Source organism: Haemaphysalis longicornis, unplaced genomic scaffold (genome assembly GCF_048455015.1).
Source record: "Haemaphysalis longicornis isolate Haplotype H1 unplaced genomic scaffold, Haemaphysalis longicornis Haplotype H1 scaffold_8, whole genome shotgun sequence".
NCBI lineage: Eukaryota > Metazoa > Arthropoda > Arachnida > Ixodida > Ixodidae > Haemaphysalis > Haemaphysalis longicornis.
Window position 1 is genome coordinate 125363001 of NW_027526445.1, and position 24886 is coordinate 125387886.

Sequence of the window (24886 nt, forward strand, 5' to 3'; positions counted from 1 at the left end):
CCTGAGTATCTTTAATGTGCGCCGAAATCTCATATGCACGAGCGCTTCTGCTTTTCGCCTCCATCAGTTTTCGTAGTGCTTCAAGGCGCGAAGTAAAAAAAGTAAAATCATTTTCAGAGGTTTTGCACAGTCCCTTTAACATTCTCTGAATGCTAATACTCCCTTCTACTACCTACGTAGTTTTCTGCTATCCGATCGCAATTGCGCTCGAATACATCTTATAGAAAGTGGTACACACACTCTTGGCCCCTGCATCCAAGCAAAGAAGTGCTGAGTGAAAAGGGGGAGAAAACCTAAAGGCTTTCCACTAAATGTGAAAGCTTCCGGAAGTGCAGAGCAGTGATTTGTCATAATACCAACCCAACAGGAGTCCTTAACTGAAGGAACGCGGGCGCTGCCGGTTAATTACGCATATTTTTCCTCAAATGTACCTATTGTTTTCTTCGCGCTAAACAACGGGAAGGTGTATGACAAGCGCCAGCGCTTTACCAGTTTCAAACGTTTATGAATGTATAAACTGTTTGGCTTTCGAATCATCCAGGGTTCGCCGGGAGCTACAGCGTTACCCCGGGACGCCGCCTTGGTGCTCTATATACTTGGGTCCAGAGAGCGAGCTAGGACGACAAGGCGAGCACCTAAAGTGCTCTGCACTAAAAACCATTGCCTACTTTACTGTGCCGATGCCTGCAGCGTCACCCCAAAGCGTGCCCGCCTTGCCCTCACCCACTGCGTCTGAATTCCGCGTGGTGGCACACCCACTGATCCTCCCGTTACCGATCGTTTCCCGCTAGGTCTCATGGTAGCAGACAATCCGCGGTCAGGAGGCGCACTGAGCATTCCCGCTTTTTGCCAGTGATCGGCTCTTTACGTTACGTATTTTTACAATATCTCCGAGAATACCTGCAGCTAAATTCATGTAATACCTGCCTACTAATCAAGCGACGATGCTTTGCTAGTCAAATTTAAAACCGAAGAATACGACGTTATCGCGTCCCATTCTGCATAGTACGGTAGAAGGATCCGGATGTCTCCTGCCACGAGTTCTCAATGAACGAATCCCTGAAAGCACAATGTGTACAGAACATTTCTAGAAAGAACTGGGAACCCAACTCAACGTTTAATTACTCAGTGAACTGCAGTCTGCACATTCGGCTGGAAGGCTTTCGCAGTGACACTAAAAGACGCAAGATGCTGTGCCTAGTGTTTTTCAGCAGGACCCTTCGTGCATGAGGTTGGCATTGGAAAGAGAAGCAAGAAGCGATGTCACCTTCAAAAAGAAATAAAGCGACAATCTGCACCGGCAAGATGGGCAAGATATCCAACGCAGCAGGTAGTGCGACTGCTGCAGGCCCTGAAGAAGTTTTCTGACGCGGTGCTTTCGGATCGTCGGATGCTCACGAAGCCCCTCGAGAACCATGCCTGAAACACAGCGGTGAGCTCATCACGTCAAGGAAAGTCTTGGTATGTAAAAATCCCGATGAAGCTAGGAAATCTTCCAGAGTTCGTGGAACTCATATGTAGGAAGTTTATTAAGCCACCGCAGACCAACCACGCATTTTGATATGACCGACAAGAATGCCATGAGACGGATATACATTACACAAAGCCCCTGTCACGGAAGGTTCTGAAGCTTTGAAAATAATCTTTACCCCCATATGCTTGCACGCGTGAATGCACGGATATGTACTTGCAGTGTAGCGTAACAACTCGAACTTCATACACGCGGGCATGCATACAGATGTGAAAACGAAACACGCAGTCTAACGTAACAACTCGCACTTTTGTTTTCACATCTGCTTCGTTTCTGCTCCTTTATCATTATTCCGAAGTTATCTGATGCCGTTTAATTTGTTTGGATTTGTGATAAACATATGTGTGTTGTCCATCTCAATCACATCGTTGCCCAATAGGACCGGCAGCTTTCCCGCTGCAGTTTCATGCGTGAAAACGCAACTATTCAGAACATATGAGAGTAGCATAGTGTGCAGAAAACGGGTTATATATAAGTAGTTGCAGTTGTCTATTAGAAGTAGCCAATAAACCCACCAAATAGCCACAAACCCGATGCAATTAAAGCGGGCCGATAAACTGTATGGATGAAACACAATATTTTCATTTAATGATTGCACAATAAAGCACCCTGGAAAAGAGCAAAGTACCTGAAATCACAAGAAAAACAGAGGCAAACAAAGATTATCCTAGAACATGTTTCAGACGAAAGCAAAATCGCGCACAAGAACCCAGCATCAGCTGACGCCGCAACCGCCACCGATGATGATGATGATGCTTAGTGGCTTCCCCTTTGTAACGGGGTGGCGTTGCACAGCGACCTTAGTCGCAACGGCGCTGTACACTCACCTCACGAAAAATTACAATCAAAATAAATAAAAAATAATCATATCAAAATAAAAAAAAATTTCTCCCCCCTCCCCTTGCGGGAACCCCTGTGTAGATGCGACGCATAGGGGGTTCTGTTGTTGTTTCCGTTAGGTTGATTCTCCCATCGCGTGAAACGTGCCGTGAACCCCCTGCCGCGGCTATGACGCAACGTGGCGCGGCTATGACGCAACACAACCCAACACAATCCACTTTAATCCAATCCAATCCAAATCCAATCCACTCCCATCCAATCCAATCCAAGCCAAGCCAAGCCAAGCCAAACCAATCAAATCCAATCCAACCCAATGCCCCTTGCGAGATAAAGTTCGCTATCGGAGAGGAGAGGGGGTGAGCGGAGGAGAGCGCCGCTCACGCGGCGAGAAGAATGGGGGAGGGGTGTGGACGGACAACAACAACGCCGTATGGAGGGACAAGGCGAGTGAATGAGATGCAGTCGCATCTAATATTTTTACGAAATTTTTGTGCTAGTCTGACTACGAGCCGAACTTGACTGGTAACCAGGCGGCTCATGCGGCCGCAAAGGAGTGTGCATTAACCCAAACTCCGGTGGTCTCTACCGAGGAACCGTCTCGTTCGTCTACACCATCTCCGTCGTTGCGGATTCATCGCTACAAATTGGATAGACGCCAACGACTAAAAAACCTTACTCCTACAGGAAGGAAGGAAGGAAGAATGTAGAAGAAAGGCAGGAAAGTTAACCTGGCTAGAGCCTAGTTTGCTATCCTGCACGTGGGAAAGGGGAAATGGGCAAAAAAGAGAGAGGAAAAAAAAAGAGGAAAAGTTGGACCAGACACGTATGCCCAGCACTGAGGCACTGACAGTGATTGACACTGGAAGCTCTCAGTCTATAGCCTAGTGTTCAAGTTCGTCGCCCGTAGAAAACGTAATAGCTCCTTAGTCGCCTTCTGAGCGGATGACTGAGAAGGCCAGTGGCACAGAATCTTTCCCTCCGAAAATGGCCGCCGAGAGTCCAGGTTCCTCAGCGCTGACGACAGCTTTTTTCTTTCAGCCGAGTAGCGTGGGCACTCGCATAAAACGTGGCGTATCGTCTCCGATGTGCCGCACGTTTCGCACTCCGCCCTTGCTGTCATCCCTATTAAGTACGAGTAAGCATTTGTGAATGCCACCCCCAGCCAGAGACGGCAAAGAAGAGTTGCGTCAGACCGTGGGAGGCCTAGTGGAAGGGGACATTGCAGGTGCGGGTCAAAGGCACCAATGCGTGCGCATGTGGAATCTTCTGGAGACCATTGGGAGATAGCTGTTTCCCGGGCAATAATGCGGAGGACCCTAGCTGCGTCCGTCCTAGACAATGGGATGAGTACAGTTGTAGCTGTTTGATGCGCCAGCCGGGTGGCAGGGTCCGCACTTTCGTTGCCGACAATGCCGCAGTGGCTAGGAAGCCACTGTAGGGTGACATCATGACCCGCCTGGGCAGCACAGTCGTATACCATTCTTATTTCTGTCAGGAGCTGTTCGTGAGGTCCCCGGCACAGCGCTGACTGGAGTGACTGAAGTGCAGGCTTCGAATCACAGAAGATAGCCCATCTGCGGCACAAACTTTGCTCGATGGTGTGAAGAGCGCTACGGATGGCCGTAAGTTCTGTAGCCGTGGATGTCGTAAGATTGGCTATCTTGAATTTGCTGCAGAGTGACAGTCGTGGTATAACAACAGCTCCGGCAGAACCCGACGATGTTACCGAGCCATCAGTGTATACATGGGTTCGGTCACTGTATGTCTCGTGCATGTACGTCAAATGCGAGCTGTCGCAGGGCCGGATTTGGAAGATCGCGTTTTTTTGTCACTCCTGGGATATCTAGGCACACTCGGGGCTGCATCACACACCAAAGCGGAACGAGCGGTCTCATCGCCGGCGTGTAGTTCGATGGAACGCTGGTGTTGTGGGCAGCTACTACCCTTGCGAACGACGCCCGGGGACGGGTCACTGGTATTCCCGCGAGGTGATGATCAGGTAGACGGGCGAGGTGCCTGATATGTGTCCTGAGTATTTCGACGTCCACAAAGGTTGCCAAAGGGTGATTTCGAGCCAGGGCAATGGTCACTGCTGTGGACGTACATCGTGGTAGGCCAAGACAGGTTCGCAGGGCCTGAGCTTGAATACCCTGAAGTGCCCGAGTAGTTGTGCGGCACGCTCCAGAAAGGACAGGGGCACTGTATCGCAGATAGCCCAAGAACAGCACGTTGTAGAGCTGTAACATCGACTTCAGTGGTGTTCCCCACGTCTTGCCGCCGATGAGTTTGAGCACATGCACCACTGCAGAGAGCCTCTTCTTTAGAACGTTAACATGAGCGCTCCAAGAAAGGCCTCTGTCGACAACTATGCCGAGAAACTTGTGATTTCTCACATAAGACACCCTCTCACCATTAATATACAAAGGGTATGCATACATAGGCTTTCGTGTAAACGGAAGCACGGCGCATTTGCTGCTGGATAGTTCCAACCCTTGTCCGTGTAGATATGAGGTCGTCAATTCTGCGGCATTTTGCAGTCGGGCGCGCACATGCCGACGAGTAATGCCATCTGCCCAAACACAGATATCGTCGGCGTATATCGACCCGTGAACCCTCCTTGGAAGGCGAGAAATCAGGCCAATTAGTGTAAGGTTGAACAGTGTGGCTCAGGACGCCTCCTTGGGGAACACCACGGTGAGTATAGTGAGCTGATGTCGGCCCATCTGCAGTCAAAACAAAGAATGACCTCTCTGTTAGGTAGTTCCGTATCCACTGGTAGACCCGGCCACCGAGCCCCACAGCCTGCAGTACTTTGAGAATCGCATCGTGCTCCACGTTATCGTAGGCCCCTTTAACGTCGAGGAACAACGCGGCACATATCCGCTTCGCACTTTTCCGCTGCTGCACAAAAGTCACCAAATCAATAACGCAGTCAATGGATGAGCGTTCACGACGGAATCCAGCCATGACATCAGGGTAGACATTGTAACGCTCCAGGAACCACTCCAGACGTGCGAGAATGATTCGCTCCATCAGCTTTCCAACGCAACTTGCAAGTGCAATTGGTCGGTATGCCAGTGGATCCAGCATAGATTTTCCGGGCTTCAGGAGCGGAACGAGGCGGCTGGTCTTCCATTTTTGAGGAACGGAACCATCACACCATAGGTCGTTGAAATATTCCAGCAAGGCTTGTCGGGCATCCTTGCCAAGGTGACGGAGAGCAGCATATGTGACTCCATCAGGCCCAGGAGACGAAGATCGCTTGCATGCAGCCAATGCCGCCCGCAGTTCTTCCATGCTAAATGGAACGTCCATCCTTGAATCCCGCGATGCAGGGATGTCACTGGCGAGCAGTAGTCCAGAAGGGCCTGCTCCACTGGCTATCCTCACGCAGAAGTCCTCGGCCACTTCGAGCTCTCGGCGGTTCTGGTGAATAGCCAGGGCCTTAAATTGGGAGCGCTGACGTACAGGATTCATTAGCCCTTGCACAGTTTTCCATATCCTCGACAAAGGCTTGCGAGGGTCCAGCGTGTCACAAAAAGATTTCCAACGTTGTGCTTGCACTTGGGCAATGCGTCGCTGGATCTTCTTTTGCGTTCGTCTGCAAATTCTAAAATCTTCGAGACATTTCGTTAGCCGGTATCTGCGTTCGGCGCGGCGACGAACAGCACGAAGGCGCTCCAGCTCCACGTCAAACTCGGTCACTTTTGGAGACAGCCGGACGGAACGCTTGCAGGCTTGGAGTGTGACGGACTCCAATGACGGACTCTAGATTTTCAAGCTCATCGCTCCGGCAAATTTCTTCCATCCTTGATTGGAATTTCAACCAATCGGTTACCCGAATAACATTAGGATCGAAGGAACTTCGTAATCCATTTATCTTTAAATAGGTTGGAATATGGTCGCTTCCACGAGTTTCTATGTCTGGGAACCACTGTGCACGGGCCGATAAACATCGTGACACAAACGTCAAGTCTAAACAGCTGCCGTAGTTCGTTCCACGTAAATAGGTGGGGCTTCCGTCGTTTAGTAAGCACATCCCATGGTCTGAGGCAAAAGCTACTAAGCTCCGACCTCGCATGTTGGTATTTGGGCTTCCCCAAAGCATGTGGTGTGCATTGAAATCACCGGTAATTACCCACGGACCCGTTGTTGTGCTTAATCTGTCATCCAGTCTCTCTTCCGTTCAAAGCGAGATGTCGGGTGTAGGTATACACCCACCAGAGTGAAAGTGAGCTGGCGCTTTCTGATGGTAAGACGGACGTACTCATTACCCCTGTAAGGTTGCACATAATGGTGGACGTAGGACAGTTCACGCCTGATGAAGACTGCGACTTTGCTGGGCTCCCCCAGTGTGGCTGATAAAAAAAGTTCATAGCCAGATATCCGAATAGGTTTGGATATGTTCGGTTAGCAGATGACAAGTATAGGAATAGATTTCATAAAGACAAACTGGCGGAGATCTGAAATACGTGACATTAGTCCTCTGGCGTTCCACTGAAAAATGGAAGCCTCCTTGATATCCGTACTCAATGAAGAACGTACGTTCGCCATGGTCCTTGCTTATCCGAGACTTGCAAGTACTGGATCCAGGGCCTCCAGTATCTGAAGTGCACTCAACGCAGAAGGTGTGTTCAGACTGGTGAGCAATGTGCGAATGGCATTCATGAGGGACCTCAGGATCGCGACGACTTGCCCATCTGAAGACGAAGCCGGGGCTGGAGATCTTGTGACTGTCTTCAGTACTGAGCGTTGGGGCTCAGAAGGAGGTACACACGGGGACAGCGGGGGCCACGCGTCACCCGGCGAGGTTTGTTGTACCTCGTTGCGACAACTCAGCGAATCCTGCGAGGCCGGAGGCGGCGGAGGCGGTGGGGGTGCCGGCGGCCGCGGGGGTAGCGGTGGTGGAAGTAGTTGCACTAGTGGTGGACTCGCTTGCGTAGATGCGTTCGATGGGACATGGCCAGCCTTGTTTGAAGATCTCCGGCGTCGAGACCGGTGACGCCGCCGCTGTCGTACCGTCGCAGCAGCCTCCTTGTGCGTGGAGTGGTCCCTCACCATCCGCTTCAAGACAGCGACCTCCCTCTTCATGCGTGGACACTTCTTCGATGAGGCATCGTGAGGTCCCTCACAGTTGGCGCACTTCAGGGTATCTTCACTGCAGTCGCTAGCCTTGTGTGGCCCAGCGCATTTGGGACATACAGGGGCGCTTCCGCAGACTGCAGCGACATGGCCAATCTTCATGCACTTGTAGCACTGGAGGGGTTTCGGCACATAAGGTCGGACAGGCTGGCGGAAGTGACCCACCTTAACATGGGCGGGAAGGCTGTCGCCCCTAAAAACAATCTTCACGCACCTTGATGTACCAATGCGGCTTACTTGTCTGATGACAATACCTTCATCCGCAGGTTTGATCAGTATTGGTAGGTCCTTCTCGGGGATAGACGTATCGACGTCGTAAAAGACGCCTATCATCGTGTCTCCATACGGAGTGGCATGGGCTCGCACTTTTATGTCCTGCAGTGATGTGATCTTCCGCAAAACCTCCAGTGTACTCCGATGCTCCACGTCGATCGCCAAGATGTTCCGCCGGGAATTTATCCTCACGTCCTTGACCTCGCCAGGAACAGTAGCTTCGAGAAAAGCGGAGACTGCTTGCTTGTTGAGCAGCCTCAAATTGTCCGTCTTGGCCTCTGGCACGAAAAGTATCGTGTGCACAGGGTGCTTAGGCACGGGTTTAACAGTCGAGGTGCTCTATCGCGAAGAAGCCGTGAGGAGCCTTCTTTTCGCCTTTTTCCCCAGGTACAGTTGAAACCCATCGTCGGAGTCCTCGTCACTGGGCGCCGAGTAGAGCTCGGTGTCCTCGCTGTCCGCGTCAGCTGGGAGGCTGGAGCGCTTCCTGGAGGAGGTGCCCGCCGGCGGATCGACGTCGCACGGTTCCTCCTGGGGGCCCCCGTCCATCACCCCTCGAACAAAAGCGGTGTCCTGTAGGTTGACCGCGAAAAAAGCGCAAAATATTGCAGACGAAACAAGCAGCGTCTCACAAGAGGCACTTCGTCGTCGTCGTCCTACAGGCTACCTAAGTAAACGTCCGTCCTTACCACGTAGTGGCCAGATCTTCATCAACAAGTTTATCACAAACACTGCCTTCACACCGGAAACAGTTCGTAAATGGTACACGCCTCACCTGCCTCCCCGATGTCCTCATTGTCAGTCAAGCCTCCCAGCCGACCTCCGCCACTTGGTCTGGACCTGTCCAGCCTTCAATCGCCACCGTACCTTCACCGCCCCGAACCCTCAACCAGACCCAACTCTACTGGACACGTCTTTACTCGCACAAATAGCGACGTATTCTCGAAAGAGTCGCCTAGCTGGACTGGTATAAGAGCGCCATCGGTGACTGTTGTGCTTGGACTATTTAGCAGTAGACACAATTAAGACTCCGGCCTACGACTGCCTCAGCTATTGGACTTCATCGAGACATCAATGTGGACAAATTCTAAAGTGATTGGCTTTCACTTCCCTCCTTTCTTCCCTTACCACACTCCGACCTCTGGTCTTCCTGCCTTAATAACAGTTTTTCAATCAATCAATCAATCTTCCGAGGTCACGTGACAGCGTTCCACGCTGCACACGGCGCCTGTCTGCCTCCGTTGTTGCTGCGTTTCAGATGCGCGTGCCTTTTCACTGGGGATACCTCTATGTTTTATTGCTTTTTGGAGGGCTGCGCGTGGTCTTGGCGTTCGTCCAACCTCTGCGTTCCAGGCCCGCGTGATGTTTCAGGGCGTTTGTTGAAGCTCACGTATTTTAAAGACGATAGTCTTTCTTGACCGTCCACCCCACAACCCGCGCTGCCAACCAAGTGCTCCCAATACCAAACCACATGCACCCCATCTACAACAAGGGGCGCCGCTCACACCGCACACGACTACTACTTAAACATTATAGCACAGACCCCACCGCCTACTACACAGACGCCGCCCCATACAGCACACACCCTGCACACGCCATCGCAATCATACACTCAACAGGCAACACCACCACTACAGCCACCATACGCACCACATCTATTGACACTGCAGAGGAGGCGGCCATTGCACTCACCATTGCACACACGCCTGCAACGCGCATCACCATCACCATCCTGACTGATTCCCAATCCGCCTGCCGTCGCTACGCCATGGGTCGTATCACGGACCTCTCCCTTTCAATCCTCACCCAACGACCCACACTACAGGACACCCGTCTCGTATGGATCCCAGGGCATTCGTCTCTTCCCGGGAATGACGTGGCTCACGCCACTGCCCGCGCCTTAACCTACCGGGCATTGCCGGAGAGGATGAACCACCACCCCCAGACACTCCTACCCTCCAGCCTTTACCCCCCACCTACGCCGATATACTCTCCCACTGCCGTCAGTCCCGCCGTCACTACCCACCACCTCACCCCTCCCTTCGCATCGCGGACGCCCGGATTTGGCGCCGCCTACAAACCTTTCTATAACCACCAACATCTACACCACATATCTCCGACCACCTACTCCCTAAACTGCACACACTGCAACTCCCCATTGACAACACTTCACTTGGTGTGGCAGTGCCCTACTATCCCTTCACCCCCCACCCACCCACCCAACCTACGAGCAGTGGGAGTGCGTGCTGCGCAGCGGCCAGCTCAAGGACCAGGCTGCACTGGTCGAACGGGCTAGGTCAGCGGCCGTGGCACGTGGCCTACGGGACTAGGATGGCCGCCCTTCCCCGTCTTCTTTTAACACACTTTTAACCTTCACCCAATTTTCAGGAATAAATGTTTACTCTCTCTCTCTCTCTCTCTCTCTTTGGGATACGTATACCCAGAAATTTTGGTCTGTATGTATGTCTGTCTGTCTGTATGTCTGTATGTCTGTGACTCGATTCAGCCACCCGGCCAAAGTAAAATTGATATTGCGCAATAGTCTTATATACACACAGCCACATGTAAACGTCTAAACCCGGTTTTATGTTCATACTTGTCAACTTTGTTGGACAATAACAAGACATTACGCAAATGTAAGACAGGAAATTAGTATACAAGGGATATTTACAGTGTTCCTTTATTAAAAATTCACGGGTGCTTGGTTTTTCGATAGCAAATGATATTCTACATCTACTGCAGAAAACCGCCGCCTCCTGGCGGCATAAGAAAAATCACGCGGCAACAGCAACGAAAGGTTCCACTAGTTAGGTTCCAAGTTCTGCTTGGAACACACGTGGAGCACGGCCACGCGGCTCTATAAACCTTCTAGTCGGCCGCCTCCATTCACGCGCGTCTCCGCCGTACTGCAGCGCTGAAATCGAGGAACCCGGCCTGTAGCAGTGGAACGCGGTAAATTGAAATCGCCTTGCGCGAACCTTTAGTGTGTTTACTTTGGGATGAGCGCGACCGAACAGGAACAGCACAAGAGGTAAGCGGGAAAGCAAAGGGGGCATTTCTCTGGCAAATGCCTACAAAGACTACCGTCTTTTGACAACGTTTGCAACGAAAGGAGCAGATACGCGGCCAATTTTTTTTTCATGGCTAGTCCAGTACATGCTAGTGTTTTATTTATTCCAATTATGCTACGAATATTAACCCTAAATGTCCAAGGGCTTAAAAACAGTGACAAACAAAGAGAGGTGATTCACTTTGCCAGAGAAAATTTTGTAGATCTGGTCTTCCTCCAAGAAGTGAACTTTTTTTCAATTGAAGACTTCAGAACGTTTCATCAGAACTTCAATATTCCATCTTATTTTTCTTTGGCGTCTAACCACTGCTGTGGGGTGGGCGTCCTAATCTTCAACCACACCATCCGTTGCTCCAGTTTTAGTTCGACAGATAGTGAGAGAAGATTGCTGGTCTTGAAATTTTCTCTTTCTGGTGCCCGCTTTAAAATCATTAATGTGTATGCTCTTGCACGCGTCACAGCTACAAACAACTTCTTTCGTTGCCTAGGGGTTTGTCTTTTGGAGCGCGTGCCCACAATTATTTGCGGAGATTTCAACTGCGTCCATGATAGTATGCGTGATGTACGAGGGCCGGGTCAGAGACGACCGACGAGGAACGCACGCTAACTCGGGTTCCTAGTACAAGACTTTCACCTGGAGGATGTATGGCTGCTCCATTGCGGAAATTATTTCTCTCCCACGTGGAAGCGCGGTTCCTCAATGTCCCGACTAGACAGGTTTTATGTAACTCCAGACTAAATCGCCTCTGTGTCCAACATAGAAGTACATCAATTCCCTAGTATGGCCGGTTACAATTCCGACCATTACCGGGTGCTCCTGTCCCTATTTGCAGGTCACCGTAGACTTGATGGCGCCCGACAGTGGAAGCTTGATACTTGAATACCGCAAGATGACGCATCTTTATGGTCATTAAAAACAAATATTTCTTCTTCCCTACCGGTCGAAATTAGCATACAACAGTAGGACAGTTTAAAATCCATATGGAGGCAACTAGCTCAAACAGCTCGCCAACAAAAAAAAAAGGTTCGTGACACAGCTGAGCTTAACAGCACGCTCAGGCGTATCCGGATAGTAAGATATGATAAAGAACTAACGCCTTTAATGAGCAAATACCTTGGCATCCTTACAGAGCGGTACAAACGCCAACTGAATCAAACCATGCAACTATCCGCTTCCTACAATATTCATGGTCCTTGCAACGGTAGTTTAGAAATTCAAAGATTTTTGGCGACGCGTGAAACTTTAAACATTATAGAGTGTGTGCGCTGCCCGGATAACACCGTCTCCACAGACCGATCAGCTATAAAATCAGGGATTCTATCTTTCGTTCCTTTGGTCTTTGCAGGAGATTTGCTCGACACATGGTAGCACAAGTATGTTCTGCTTCAAATTCGCTACCTCAGGTTCCACAAAGCATAGACTCCCAAATACTGAAGGACGTAACCTGTTCCAAGCTATACGACATTTTAAGAGAAATGAAAACCGGATCGGCGCCTGGTACGGACGGTTTGCCAACGGAATTCTACAAGCATTGCTGGGCAGAATTAAGCTCTTCCTTAGTGCAACTTATAAATTCAATCCTAGCAGATCACTGGCTTCCAAACGCGTTTGAGAGAGGCCGTCAAATCTTAGTTTTGAAAGAAGGAAAATACCCCTCTCTCCCGAGTTCTTACAGACCAATAACCGTTTTGAATTCAGACTACAAGATTTTAACTTCCCTTTTAGTATCCAGAATTAAAGCTCTTTGGCCGGGCCTCCTCTCACTCCAACAGGTTGGCTCGGTTCCATACGGAAATAGTTTTTCGGCACTTAGCCTAACCCGAGACATACTAGCCTATACGCACCAAACTGGTATTGCAGGCCTATGTGTCTCTTTAGACCAAAAACAGGTATTTGATAGGGTCAATCATTCATACCTGCTTGCCATATTTCAGGCATACGGGTTTCCCTCTGACTTTGTTCAGCTTCTTCGAGAATTGTATGATAATTTATCCAGTGACCTGATCATTAATGGTGTGGTACAGGGTGAAATTGCAATTCATAGAGGTGTCAGACAAGGATGCACCTTGTGGCCGCTTGTTTTGTCTTATGTCTAGACCCCTTCAACAGAAAATTCGTTGATAACCCCAAAATTAGCTGTGTCCCCTTGCCCGCACAAGGCCCAGTTAAAGTGTCTGCGTACGCAAATGACGTTACTATTTTTATCCGGAACACTGATAGCCTCACGGCTGTTTTAGGGGACTTCGAGTCTTATGCTCGGCTTTCAGGTGCCGAGTTAAATGCCACAAAAAGTGCTCTCCTCCCTCTGGGAAACGCTACACTCGCCCTCATCCATAACTTAAAAATAGTTCGAGACCTGATGATTCTCGGCGTGAAATTTACCGAAGAAAGTGTTTCTCCAGACATATGGCCTGAGTTAGTTGATGATATTCAAAAGAATGTTGCCCGTGCTAGGTCTTTCAACTTCTCTTTTTCGGAGAAATAATATCTGATTAAATGCGTTTTTCTTCCTAAATTCTTTTTTGTTTGCAGGATTATGCTGCCTCCCAATTTTGTTACGCACAAAGTGTCCCGCGAAATTTTTTCCTTCTTTTGGGATGGAAGCACAGAGCGTTTAGCGGAAGATGCCCTGCGCCTCCCACGCCGCTCTGGGGGTTATGGTCTCCCTTGCATCGACCTCATGAGCCAGTTCTTGGCCCTTACAGTCGTCTCTTCACTTCTCAGTGATGTAGAAGCTCCGGGCAGACCTTTGATTCTATACTTTCTCGGTCCTTCTAGACGGGTTCTTTGTCCAACTATGGCCAGCACCTTCACCCCAGTGCAGCTATCTCGTCGAGACTGTTCAAGGACGTCATTACTTTAGCCAAGGAAATTTGTGCACTGGATGCTGATCTCGATTTTGTGAATGAATAACCTGCCAGGCTGTGTGAAAAAAATAGTTACTGTGAAGTCGGGCAGACGTGTGGATCCACCAGATTTCCCCTAGTTACGGCTGACTTCAGGTAGGCTGCCAGAGGACGCCAAAAACATTCAGTGGCAAAAAGCGTGGCAAATTCTTCCCACAACCGACAGAGTATTTCGCTAAGGAGTAACACAGAACGCTTCCTGTCCCAACTGCGCTCAACCAGAATCCACGGCTCACACTTTCTCAAGCTGCACTGTTGCGCGTTGCTTTTCGCGCATCATACACCGTGCCGCTCCAAGTTAGGGGCTTGCACGGTATCAACTGAGAGAACAGTGCCCTGGCACTCCCCTAGGCAAACTATTCGTAGTAACTGGCGATTATATACTATGGCGTAATCGCTGTAGGGCCGTAGCACAGAATCGTAGGCTACGCATGCAGTGGTCCTTGCTTTCCTTTTTCAGACAACACCTCATGATCTTTTTGGAAGGCGAGTTGGCCCTTTTGGGTGAGGAAGAGTTTCTGCGACATTGGTCTTCCCGGTTTATTGAGGTTTCGAACAAAAGGGTTATTATTCATGCCAGTTTTCCAGACCTGTGTCTTTAGGGATTTTTGTTGTAACAATTGATTTTGGTGTTAGAATCGTGTGTTAGTGAGGTACAGTACATAAAACCAACCCTGTTCTGTATATTGCTGCATTCTTCAAGCGAATGTTTTTGTATCATCGTTTATCTCGCATGTTAATCTTTTGGTTGTAAGCAAGTCTAAATTGTTTGTATGTTAATCTTTCGTCGACAATCAACTTGAAGTTGTTTATGTGTTTCTGTAAGTGTCTGTAACTGGCAGCCTTCGCGCTGTATTAGTTTTGTAGCAACAGGCGCTGCACTTGTTTAATTGTTTTTGGTTGTTACATTGTATGATTGATACCATAATGTTTCGATAATAAATTTATCCTTTCGAGACAGACAGACAGACAGACAGACAGACAGACAGACAGACAGACAGACAGACAGACAGACAGCAAAATTTCTGGGTTTAAGTAGCTCAAGAAAGACTGTCGTCATGAATAATGTTGATGGAACTTGAATACCTAACGCCGCCAGCGGCGGGGCGACCGCTGCAGCAGCGAAATAGGCGGTCGCAGCAGCGTAGCGCGTGCGCTTCGCTGTTGTTTTCCTGTTTCGTTGTTTTAAATATCTAGTAAATTGGGTTTGGTTTGGATTCGCAATACAATGTAATCACTCTGGACCGACTTCTGCGAAGAGCGACGGCCCGCCGCGCTGGCTCAGAGGCGGGTTCGCGGGTTCGACGAAGTCGCGGGTTCGATTTTCGGCCGCGGCGGCCGCTTTGCTGATGGAGGCGAAAAGCAAAAACGCCCGTGTGTACGAGATTTCGGCGCATGTTAAAGATCCCCAGGTGGTCCAAATTAATCCGAAGCCCTCCACTACAGCGCGCCTCATCGCCTGCATTGCGTCGGCGCGTTAAACCGTACAATAAACGAATCGAAGAGCGACGCAAACCAGTGGATCCCAGTTCGAATTAACCGCTCTGTTTAGCGATGCGTTCAAACTATTGAGAGTTTTCCCCCATTGAAATATACATGGCTGTGTCGGGGCCAGGGCGTCAGTTGGAATTAACCGAGTTCGAATTAACGAGCTCTTACTGTGCAGGTAAATTCATACAAACAACTAAATCTGGAAATACATACTCCACACATGTGAACATTGTTAAGGAAAAAGAAAATGTTAGGCATGTTTGATGTGAAACATCAGTGCACAACTGAACTCGCAAGGTTTGTTTAACTGGAAATAAATGTGTGCTAAATATTCCGATAGGAAATAAAAATACGCGTTGAAAACAAAATTTCGACTGGAAAATACAAAGAGTGCACGCGTCGGCCGCTCCAGCCCGGCGGTGTTCCAAGTTTAACAGTAATGAGATGTTCTAGTAGATGGCGTGCGCGCAGTTCAGAAAATCCTCCCAACTTCCGAAATCTCGAATAGCGAAATACCGGCAAGTGAATTCCAGATGCTACGTAAGATTCAAACAAATGCCTTCATACATATATCTCGCTGGGCGAAGATTTTCCAACAACGGCACCCAGACTACACAGAAGACTACAGGCTATGCAGAGAGACTGCTACCCTCTTTCATGCCACGCGGGCCTGTCCGCACATCTGGGCAGGGGCCGAACACCAAAAGAACCCGCCGCTGACTTCACGTGAATCATGTGAGGCCGCCCTCGCCAGCCCCGAATTACAGGTCCAGAAGGACCTAAACAGGCGGGTGAAGACGGTAGCAGAAGACACTGAAGCCCTGCACAAAGGGTTCAAACTATTATTCTCCCATCCTTTTCTCCCCTTCCCCCTTTCCTCTATTACTACTTCAATAAGGTTAATTCAGTCAAGGCGCAAATTAAATAGACTTGAGCCGACCTCCGCCGTGTTTATCGTTGGGGGTGTGAGACGTGGGCGGGGTAGCGAGGAGAGCCATTTACGTGGCAGGGGCGGCAGAGGACTATCGTCTCTCGACGACGTGTGCAGCGAAGCATGGAGTTTCTTAGTAAGTGTATTAGAGAGGAAACGGCACCTGGTAATCCATGTCGTCGCGGGCGTTGTGGGAAGACCGCAGCTTTTGGCTTGGCGGGCTTGGCATGGCAATTTGATTCTTAAGCAGTTTTATTGGATTCGATCTCCGCACTGTGCGTTAACCCGTCTACGAGCTACAAAAAGCAGAAATCTTCCCTGTTCTCTGGTAGCCCTGTTCGGTAAAACAGCAAGCAGTGCGTGATCGTACCTAACGTTGGTCATGCCGCAGTCAAAGGAACGCCTGACGGGGCGGGTAATATGCAGCCGCGAAAGTTGTGGCTGACAAAAAAACAAACAAAAACAAAACGTACTCGAACACAAGATACGACAGATACGGGCGCGCTTGTATTCGTCCTATCTGGTCTTCGTTCACGACTGTTTAACACCACATTTCCTTTTTTCTTGAAGTATGAACTCGCTCAGCAACAAGTTTCGTTGAACTGTAGAATCGCGGTCGGTGCGTCGGTTCGCCACGAAGGCGACGTTTTAATAGGCACGGTCAAAGACATCTCCAAGCTCTTCAAACTACTTATTATTTGAAATAATGGTAAAGCAATAAAATAAGAGTCTCTAATGAGTTTCCTCCGAAATGTTAACATTCATGTTAACAACCAGCGTAGCCTGCAGAATAGTAGGCACAAGCGTTCGTGCAAAGATACGTTTTACTTCCTTTTTGCTTAGCTTGAAAACAGTCTGTTCTATTTAACACTTTTCTAATAACACACCATTCTCTGCGTTCTTGTGGCACTGCGTTCGAATATTCGGCTACTAAGACGTTTCAATCCAAGCCAATGACGAAACAAAGGCAAGGGCATGCTATAATGGCAGCCCACGACGACGACACAGACGGCTAGAGTGTACTAGAAGTTTCTTCTAGAACTTCTAGTACACTCTACAGACGGCCTTTATATGAGCCGCATAGACGCCAGCGCCAGATTCCTCTCTGGTGTATATTGTAAGGAACTCCATGCTGCGAGGCGAGCGAATACGCGGCCATTTATTTCTTTCCCCGTTCTCTTCGTCTTCTATTTCCAGCATGTCGCTGTTTGCTGCTGTTCTGTTTTTCGTGGAAGCGGGATGCTATTCATCACACTAGCGTAGCCTTATCTGATATCTTACAGTAAGAAGCGGAAGACAGGGTAGCGGGTGTTTTCTGTCATGAGCAGCACAAACCATCTGCCTTTCGACGTCAATTACCAGTGAAGGAAACATGTACGCGTGCCTTTGTTTCACAGCGAAGCTGTATATAGCTACTCTTCGGCGGTGGTTAATGTCCATCCGTCTACGGATCGCGTCGGCACAAAAAAAGTTTAGTCTCCAGTATTTTTGCGAACGTTTTCTAGCTCTCATTACAACGTAGGTGTCTTCAGATAGGCCAATTGGTTGACAAGACGACTCTTTCATAACGCCGAGTTTCCTTTACTGGTTTTAGTTAGTTAGTCCAGAGTGGAGTTGTAAACTGTACAAAATTACATCCTGCTGTCATGACCGTGAACGGAGTAAGGTTGCGGAAAACGGCGGTTGCTATTGGGTTACGGAAACTATCCCGAAACATATAAATAAAACTTGGCTGCTAAGACGACTATATCATTACTCTTATTTACATTTCCTTTTCGTGATTAGTTAGTTCACTGCGACTCTTAACTTTCACAATGTTCCCGTTTGCGGTAAAAACACGTGGCCGTCTCCAGGAGGGAAACGGGCAGCCTTATGTTTGTGTCCTAGAAGAAAACTCTATATAAATTCGGCAAGCTGCATTCAACTAACTAGCTAGGAAGTATGGTAAATGGCAAATTAAGAACAAACGTGTACTATTTAGTGCATAGATGCGTTGATTAAGGTGACACACACCACAGTTTTGCTGCTCGTCTTTCCCCGCAGGGGAGACTCCCGGAGGTGTTGGTAGGCATTACAGTCAAAGCCAAATCTGCGTTTCAAAGTTGAAGGAAAGACGTAAATAGTTCTACGGCTCGATGTATTAGGAAAGCGCTACATACGTATCAAACAATTTAAATCTCCTCTTTAAACTGTTCCATTATTACAGTAATTGCAAATACTAAAATATGCACAATCGGCAACACACATTTTTGAGCAGCGTGATGGGTCAAATGCAAGTATTAGACCGCGATTATTTCGTGTCTTACTGGTTTCTAGAACCAAGTTCAACTTAACACTAACAATAAATACGAATACGTCACCGCATTCTCTGCAAACTTTATTGCGGCGCTTTATTTCTTTTTTTCTTCGCCCCAGACACTAAATACAGTAGGAATTGCTGCACAAATTTTGAGAATTGTGTACGAATACGCAAGCATTATTACGCTGATTTCCCTTTTCACCTACCCTACGTTTTTTTTTTTGGTGACTGAATGGATGCGACAAGCCACACAGCGTCCTTTTCTATTTTCTTTTGCTTTCTTAAATCCATCGGATTAGCCAAACCTTTGTAAATTGAGCTAATTTTCGGTTCTTTTATATTTTAAAGTGTACGTCTTTATTAGTGTTTCAGCTTACGGCGTCAGGCTGCTGATTTAGGTACACCCTTGCAGTTTTATTGCTTCATTATAAGTTTTTATTTTGTATTTTTGTTGCTTCCTGATTTCGACGATGGCTGCCAAATTCTGCTAGAAATAGCAATTTAGGGCGCCTTTTCGTTTTGTTTGGGTTCAATTGTATTTTATTTGTCGCAATTTATACTATTACAAAGAATAAATGCCTTAGCTTCGACAATTATGCCGGGCGATGACCCTCTCCGTAGTAGGGCTCTAATCGCAGAACCCAATTACGCGTTAAAATAAAATGCCTTCGACCTTGTTGCATATAAGCTGCGGAACAATGCTGTATGTACTATCGAGATAATTTGAAATACGAACAAGGGAGCGTGTGGCTTTCAGCACATGCCGCGCATCCTGGAGACGGGCCGCGCATGCGCATTGCGAACAAGTTACGAGAGTTATTGATCAACCATTATATGGAAAGATCATCGTATTTCCATCGTCCGTTGAGCGTTCAGCACGAAATCAAAAATAAAGGAATTTAGCTGCGCGCGCTCTTTTCACTCATCGCAACAACAAAGTTAGATAACGCTTGCGTGAGCGGGCGCCTAACGCGGTAGGAAGACAAACCAAAACGCTCACACGCCCAACGACGGTGTTAACGTATCGACGCTGAACTACCGCCTCCTGTATTTCACAGGGCCAAACGCATCGCCTGCTTCCCAATGGGAGTGAGTGGTACGCCTGCAGTGCCCACATGTTGCAAGGTGGGGCCCCGAGCTGAACCGGGATCACTCGACCGTAACTGAATTCGGGAGCGGATTGTGCCTCGTTGCCAAGACAACCGATTTTTGAGATTGTTGAAGTAACGGCGCTGTCGCCAGCGTTAGAAAATTCAAACCCGCGGCGGAACACGTTTTGCCAACGTTGCCGCTTTCCACCACGCGTCGTCCCAAGATAAACCGGCCACGTGACCAAAGCGCTGGGAAGGCTAGCGATTGGGGGAGAGGGGCAGGAGTAGAAGGAGAGAGCTTGGTTGGTCGGTCCGGGCTGATGCGTGTGGCATGGTAAAAATACAGGAGGCGATGGCTGAATACAACTCCCGTAACGTGTTCGCACTTCGCATAGACGGCTTGTCGCCACTGCAAGCCACGCGCTCCCTTGTTCTATTTCAATTTATCGCAATAGTACGTCTTCACATGAACGTGTCCGAGGAAGCAAGGAATTGACACTGTGTATCAACTGTTATTGGAATAGTAAACAGTTAGCAGAACCGAACTAAAGTGAGAAAAAGGATGGCACGCCAGGCCTGGCAAAAAGGCCTCGTTCAGCTGGGCTATTTATAAAGTAGAGACACCGTCCAGTAAGTCTTTCCCAATGCAGCGGGCACGTTTTGTAGCGTGCACGCACACACCCTCCTGCATACTTTGCAAAACCTTTTCACTGCCGCAAGTCATCACGTCGAAAGGATGTCCCAAATGGAAGGGGTAATGTGGCAGGGCGCCAATTCCACGGAGTTAAAGCCGACGTTCGAAATGGTCATGCGCGCCATCTAATATACGCAACGGTGTGGGACTTGTTGCGTTGTCTGGGTCTCGCGAGCTTAGTCCAAAAGCCAGAGAAACATTTCTTTCTAGAGGCTGTAGACTCGGAGATGTTTCTTTGTGTACTACTACTGCAGCAGCTTTAAAACAATGCTTCCGCGCGTTACTTTTTCGTCTGCCGCAGATTTCAATGTGCTGTGGTTCTCGCCTGTAGACACTTGTGTTATTTTCTGACCTTTGAAACGCGCTCGGCCTGCTTGCCAGATTCAAGCACTCAGCCCCGTATGAAATGCCAGAGACATGAAAGCAGATGTTGACACTGCCCTTTTTCCTAGTCCAGTTTCTTCACATCACTTTCGTATGGGGAACTGGCTCGTTCCAGTTGGTTAGTTTGATTCATTACGTCAACGTCACGTACTTGTCAGAGGCGTGCAAATGTTGGAATGCGAAGCTTCCGCTCGTAGCATTTGCAACTTCTCAGTAAGCCGTTGGGATACGTGAGGTGCGCTTGTTCACACTTTGGGAATTGTTCAATGAATTCTCAAGACATTAGAGTGAGCACTGCACCAGGAAATGATTTCCCATTACAAAGGTATGATTCTTAGATGTCGCGTTTTGTGCTAGAAACGATAACCCTCTGCCTCGTACTAATTAAAACGTGCCTTTTTGTTTCAATTCAAACGAGTATTTTCAAGAAGTGCATTACGGCTGCAATTTTCTAAAAAAAGCTGGTGCGGTGCCTATAAGTAAGTCTATATAGCACGCGCTTTCCAGTAGTCTGAAATATTTGCTAGTATTTTTCACGTTTTATGCAGTACTTTACATGTGTGCGCTTTTAAAATGTCGAGAGAATTTGTGCCCCGTAAGTCGTGTCTTTTACAGCGAAGCTGCTATACTACTTGGGTGGGATTTTTATCGGTGTTCGTGTGCGTGAAACACTTCCACATTATTAAGTCCCCTTAGAGCAGCGCACTCCTGCAGAGGTGCATTGGCCAACTCTTAGCGCCTGCATTTGCTGGACGTTATGCCTAAAGTTGCGCTTTCACGCCTAACGGCACTACGAAGTACCCGAAGCCTGAGGTAAAATAGGTTTGAAGTAGCTTTGCACGTGGTTGGGTTAAAGGTTACTGCTGTTTGCCGTTAAGCCCAGCAGGGGTCGTAGCACAGGCCGATTCTCAAAACCGCATTGAGTATGTGCCGTGTGAAACGGGCATGGGCTGAGCCATTGCCTGCTTAATTGATAGTATACTTACCAACGCTGCCTCCCACTGGGGCATGATATAGTGTTTATAATGCTGCTATGTCTAGGCCACGTGCTGTGAGCGCTCCCAAAAACAGCGTCTTACGAGGAACGCTGATTGATTGATTGATTGATTGATTGATTGATTGATTGATTGATTGATTGATTGATTGTAGAGTTTATCGCGCCCACGCAACGCAGGCGATGAGACGCGCCGTAGTGAAGGGCTCCGGATTAATTTTGACCACCTGGGGACCTTTAATGTGTGCCGAAATCTCGCACACATGGGCGTTTTTACTTTTCGCCTCCATCAGAAAAGCGGCCGCCGCGGCCGGGAATCGAGCTCGCGATTTCGTGCTCAGCAGCGCAACGCCTTAGCCACTTAGCCACCGGGGCGGGTAAGGAACGCTGGGCAGAAAAGTGTAGGTATTCGTACAGGCGGTGGTGGGCCGCGAAAGCCGCAAAGGAAGGGGCACGGTACGCCGAGTATATGCGACAGCGGAGAGAAATGTAACAGGCTGGGGAGAAATAAAGCAAATGTGCCCGAGTTCTCCAGCTGGAGATAAAACCTCGGCAAGATAAGGAGGAGCAGGAGGTGCACCCCTACCTTGTGGAGATAAAGGGGATAGGGAGCCATGAAAGAACAGCGGAAGGGATAGGACACGAGTAGAAACGAACAAGGACGGGCGCGTGTCCGTTTTGAGGATGTATTCAGCGGGGTTAGGCTTGTTTTGTGAGCTGTACCTTTCCATGCGACGTCACTTGGATTCACACACGTGGGTGTACAAGGAGTGAAGCAAGAGATTCTACCAGTCGTTACGCAAAATTCGCGGGGGCGGCGTCACGAACGCACCAGCGTCGGCAACGGCAGGGCTAGATTGGTGGATGCCGCCGCTGCAGCCCAGCCGTGCGTCGGCGGAAAAAAAAACGGCGAGGAGCGTCTTTCGAAGGGTTAGACAGCGCAACCTAGCCATCTTGATGTGCTAGCCCACCACGCGGCAGAAGGGCAGACATCGGAACAATTCTGCATGTGAGCGTAATGATTCCTATTTCTACCTATTTAAACTATTTAGGAAGTTTGAGAATTTCGTAAAAGGTGAGGGAACTTTAAAAGTCGCTATTAATCAGAACCAGTTGCTCCTTTCGCCTATTGTAATACGTCTTAAAACAAAGCCTAACTGGTATTCACCAATTTATAAAACGGAGCCCCATTCGTGACAAGCAGTGCGCAAAAGGTAGCGTTTCTCTAACGGTCAGATGTCTGCATGTGGTCTCTAAATTTCGTTTTCCCGCCCTGCAAACCAATCCTTAACGTATCTTTGCCGTACGGTCACTTAATTCCGTCGGGTTCTGGTTACCCAGGAGCTGCTGCTGAGACGTTAATCAACCCGTGCGGAGGAAGCGCGCAGTGAACGCGAAGCTGCGCCAAAACAGGCCCAAAACAATCGTCTCTGAAGCAGACGACAAAGCCGACGGAAAGGTTACGCCGACGCGCCCGCCAGGGGGAGCACGGGGAACATTTCGTAATAGCGCCCATTCGCTGCGCCATCTATATTGTGCCCCGTGAGTAAAAAGCGCCCTCCCCCTTGCCAGCCGCGTTGGGAGTTTCTTGTCCCGCATGCCACGAAGGAACCGTTGGCTGGTAGAGGTTTGTAGAGGTTTGTAGAGGCTGGTAGAGGCTGGTAAGGTTTGCTTTAAAATCCAGGGGCTTCCCGTGCCCTCGAAGCGCGAAGCATCATATAGCGTGAGGTGTTCCATAACGCACGCTTTATTTTGGCCGTAGCAATGTGGAACGAGCAACGGCAAAACGCATATGAGACGCAGCTAAATCAATGCGAACCGCAAGGCGGAAGCGGTTCGCAAAGCAAATCCTGCCGAGAGGCAATAGGATCTGGGGTGGAAGCAGAGAACTCAAGTGTTCAGTTGGACATCAATGTTTTCGCATTTACAACCCTTACAGAGGGCTCAAGTGTTTCCGACTCTCCTCGCATCATGGATTATTTGCAATGGCACCACCCCTGTGGTCATAGTCGGTGATTTAAATTATGTCCGGACAGAAGCGTAAGATTCTTAACGATTTCGTGTCGGAGTCATTTCTCTTGTTACGTCCTTCCGATCCGGGCTAACTGGCGACCAAGCGGCATACATGCATCGATTTGACACTATCCAAGAATGTCTCTAGAGTTGCATTTGTGCCGATGAATGGTTACAAGGTGATAAAATTAGGTCGACAAAATGTTTTTAAAATTAGGCGATTAGGTGTACATGGAGACCCCGTCTACAGGCTGTGCGCTCTGTGGGACACAGAATTACGTGGTAATTATTGATGTCGGCGGCTTAATTAACTAACATTTAACTAACATGTTTGTATTGCAAAGTTGGACGTAATCGTGTTTCTGCGCAGTTTCATTTGGCATAATTCTTCTAGCGCATCGGCACTCCGAGATATCGAACTGCGAAGTTTAATTTCCGTTCGTATGATTGCGCATACTAAACAGTGAAGACCAGTGCAAAGATTCTTCCTTTTGTTCTGTGTTTCGACAGAGGTTCCGAGTACGGCACATTGCGATAACGCCAGCCAGGACTGAAAGGGTGCTAGTTATCACTTTTGCCTATTCCTACCCCTGTTGTCAAAATAAACACGGTACACAGCAGGCACGTCACAAAAGTGAGGAGCTTTGCGGCGGTCCTCACTTTCTAGCATGCGTAATCATAAGAACGGCACTTAAACTTCCAATTCGATATCGCGGAGTACGGACGCGCTGGAAGAATTCTGCTATTGAAGCTGTGTAGGAACATGATATCTTCTAACTTTTCAAGTGGATAAACGATACAATCGTTACCGCTGCGACCGAGATGGCCGGCATTGAGGTGGAACCTTGATAGCAGTATCGCAAAATATTCTTTCTTTTCCCATACCCCTTGTTACTGATCTCGAGATGGCGTATGCACCACGTTCGGCAATACAAGAATAGTTGTGATAGCCTGCTATCGACCCCCCTCCGCTCCCTCTACTTTCGTGGAGGAATTGCACAACGTACTAAATGCTATCGTTTGCCGATACCCTTGGTTACCTATAATTTCGCTAGGAGATTTTAATTTTCTGAACATTGACTCGTGAAATTCTTTCCCTACCTTAAACCATTTTCGCCCCAATCTCAGAGTTTCTTAGACCTCTGTGCCTGCTTTAATTTTACTCAACTTGTTAAAGAGCCGACTAGACTTAGTGGCATTACCACAAACACTCTTGATTTAATCCTGTC

The 24886-nt window shown here is 48.6% G+C and overlaps 1 protein-coding gene across 4 annotated transcripts in view; it reads left to right on the forward strand.

Annotated features, from left to right (window-relative positions):
• Window positions 1-20840: 20840 nt before the first annotated feature.
• LOC144149950 (protein-cysteine N-palmitoyltransferase Rasp-like) overlaps window positions 20841-24886 on the forward strand; it is a 45132-nt gene continuing 41086 nt past the window's right edge. For all 4 annotated transcript variants that reach the window (XM_077681701.1, XM_077681698.1, XM_077681700.1 and 1 more), the window contains exon 1: window positions 20841-20975. In XM_077681701.1, the coding sequence (XP_077537827.1) occupies window positions 20917-20975 (59 nt within the window). In that variant the 5' untranslated portion in view covers window positions 20841-20916. The remainder of the gene's footprint in view (window positions 20976-24886) is intronic.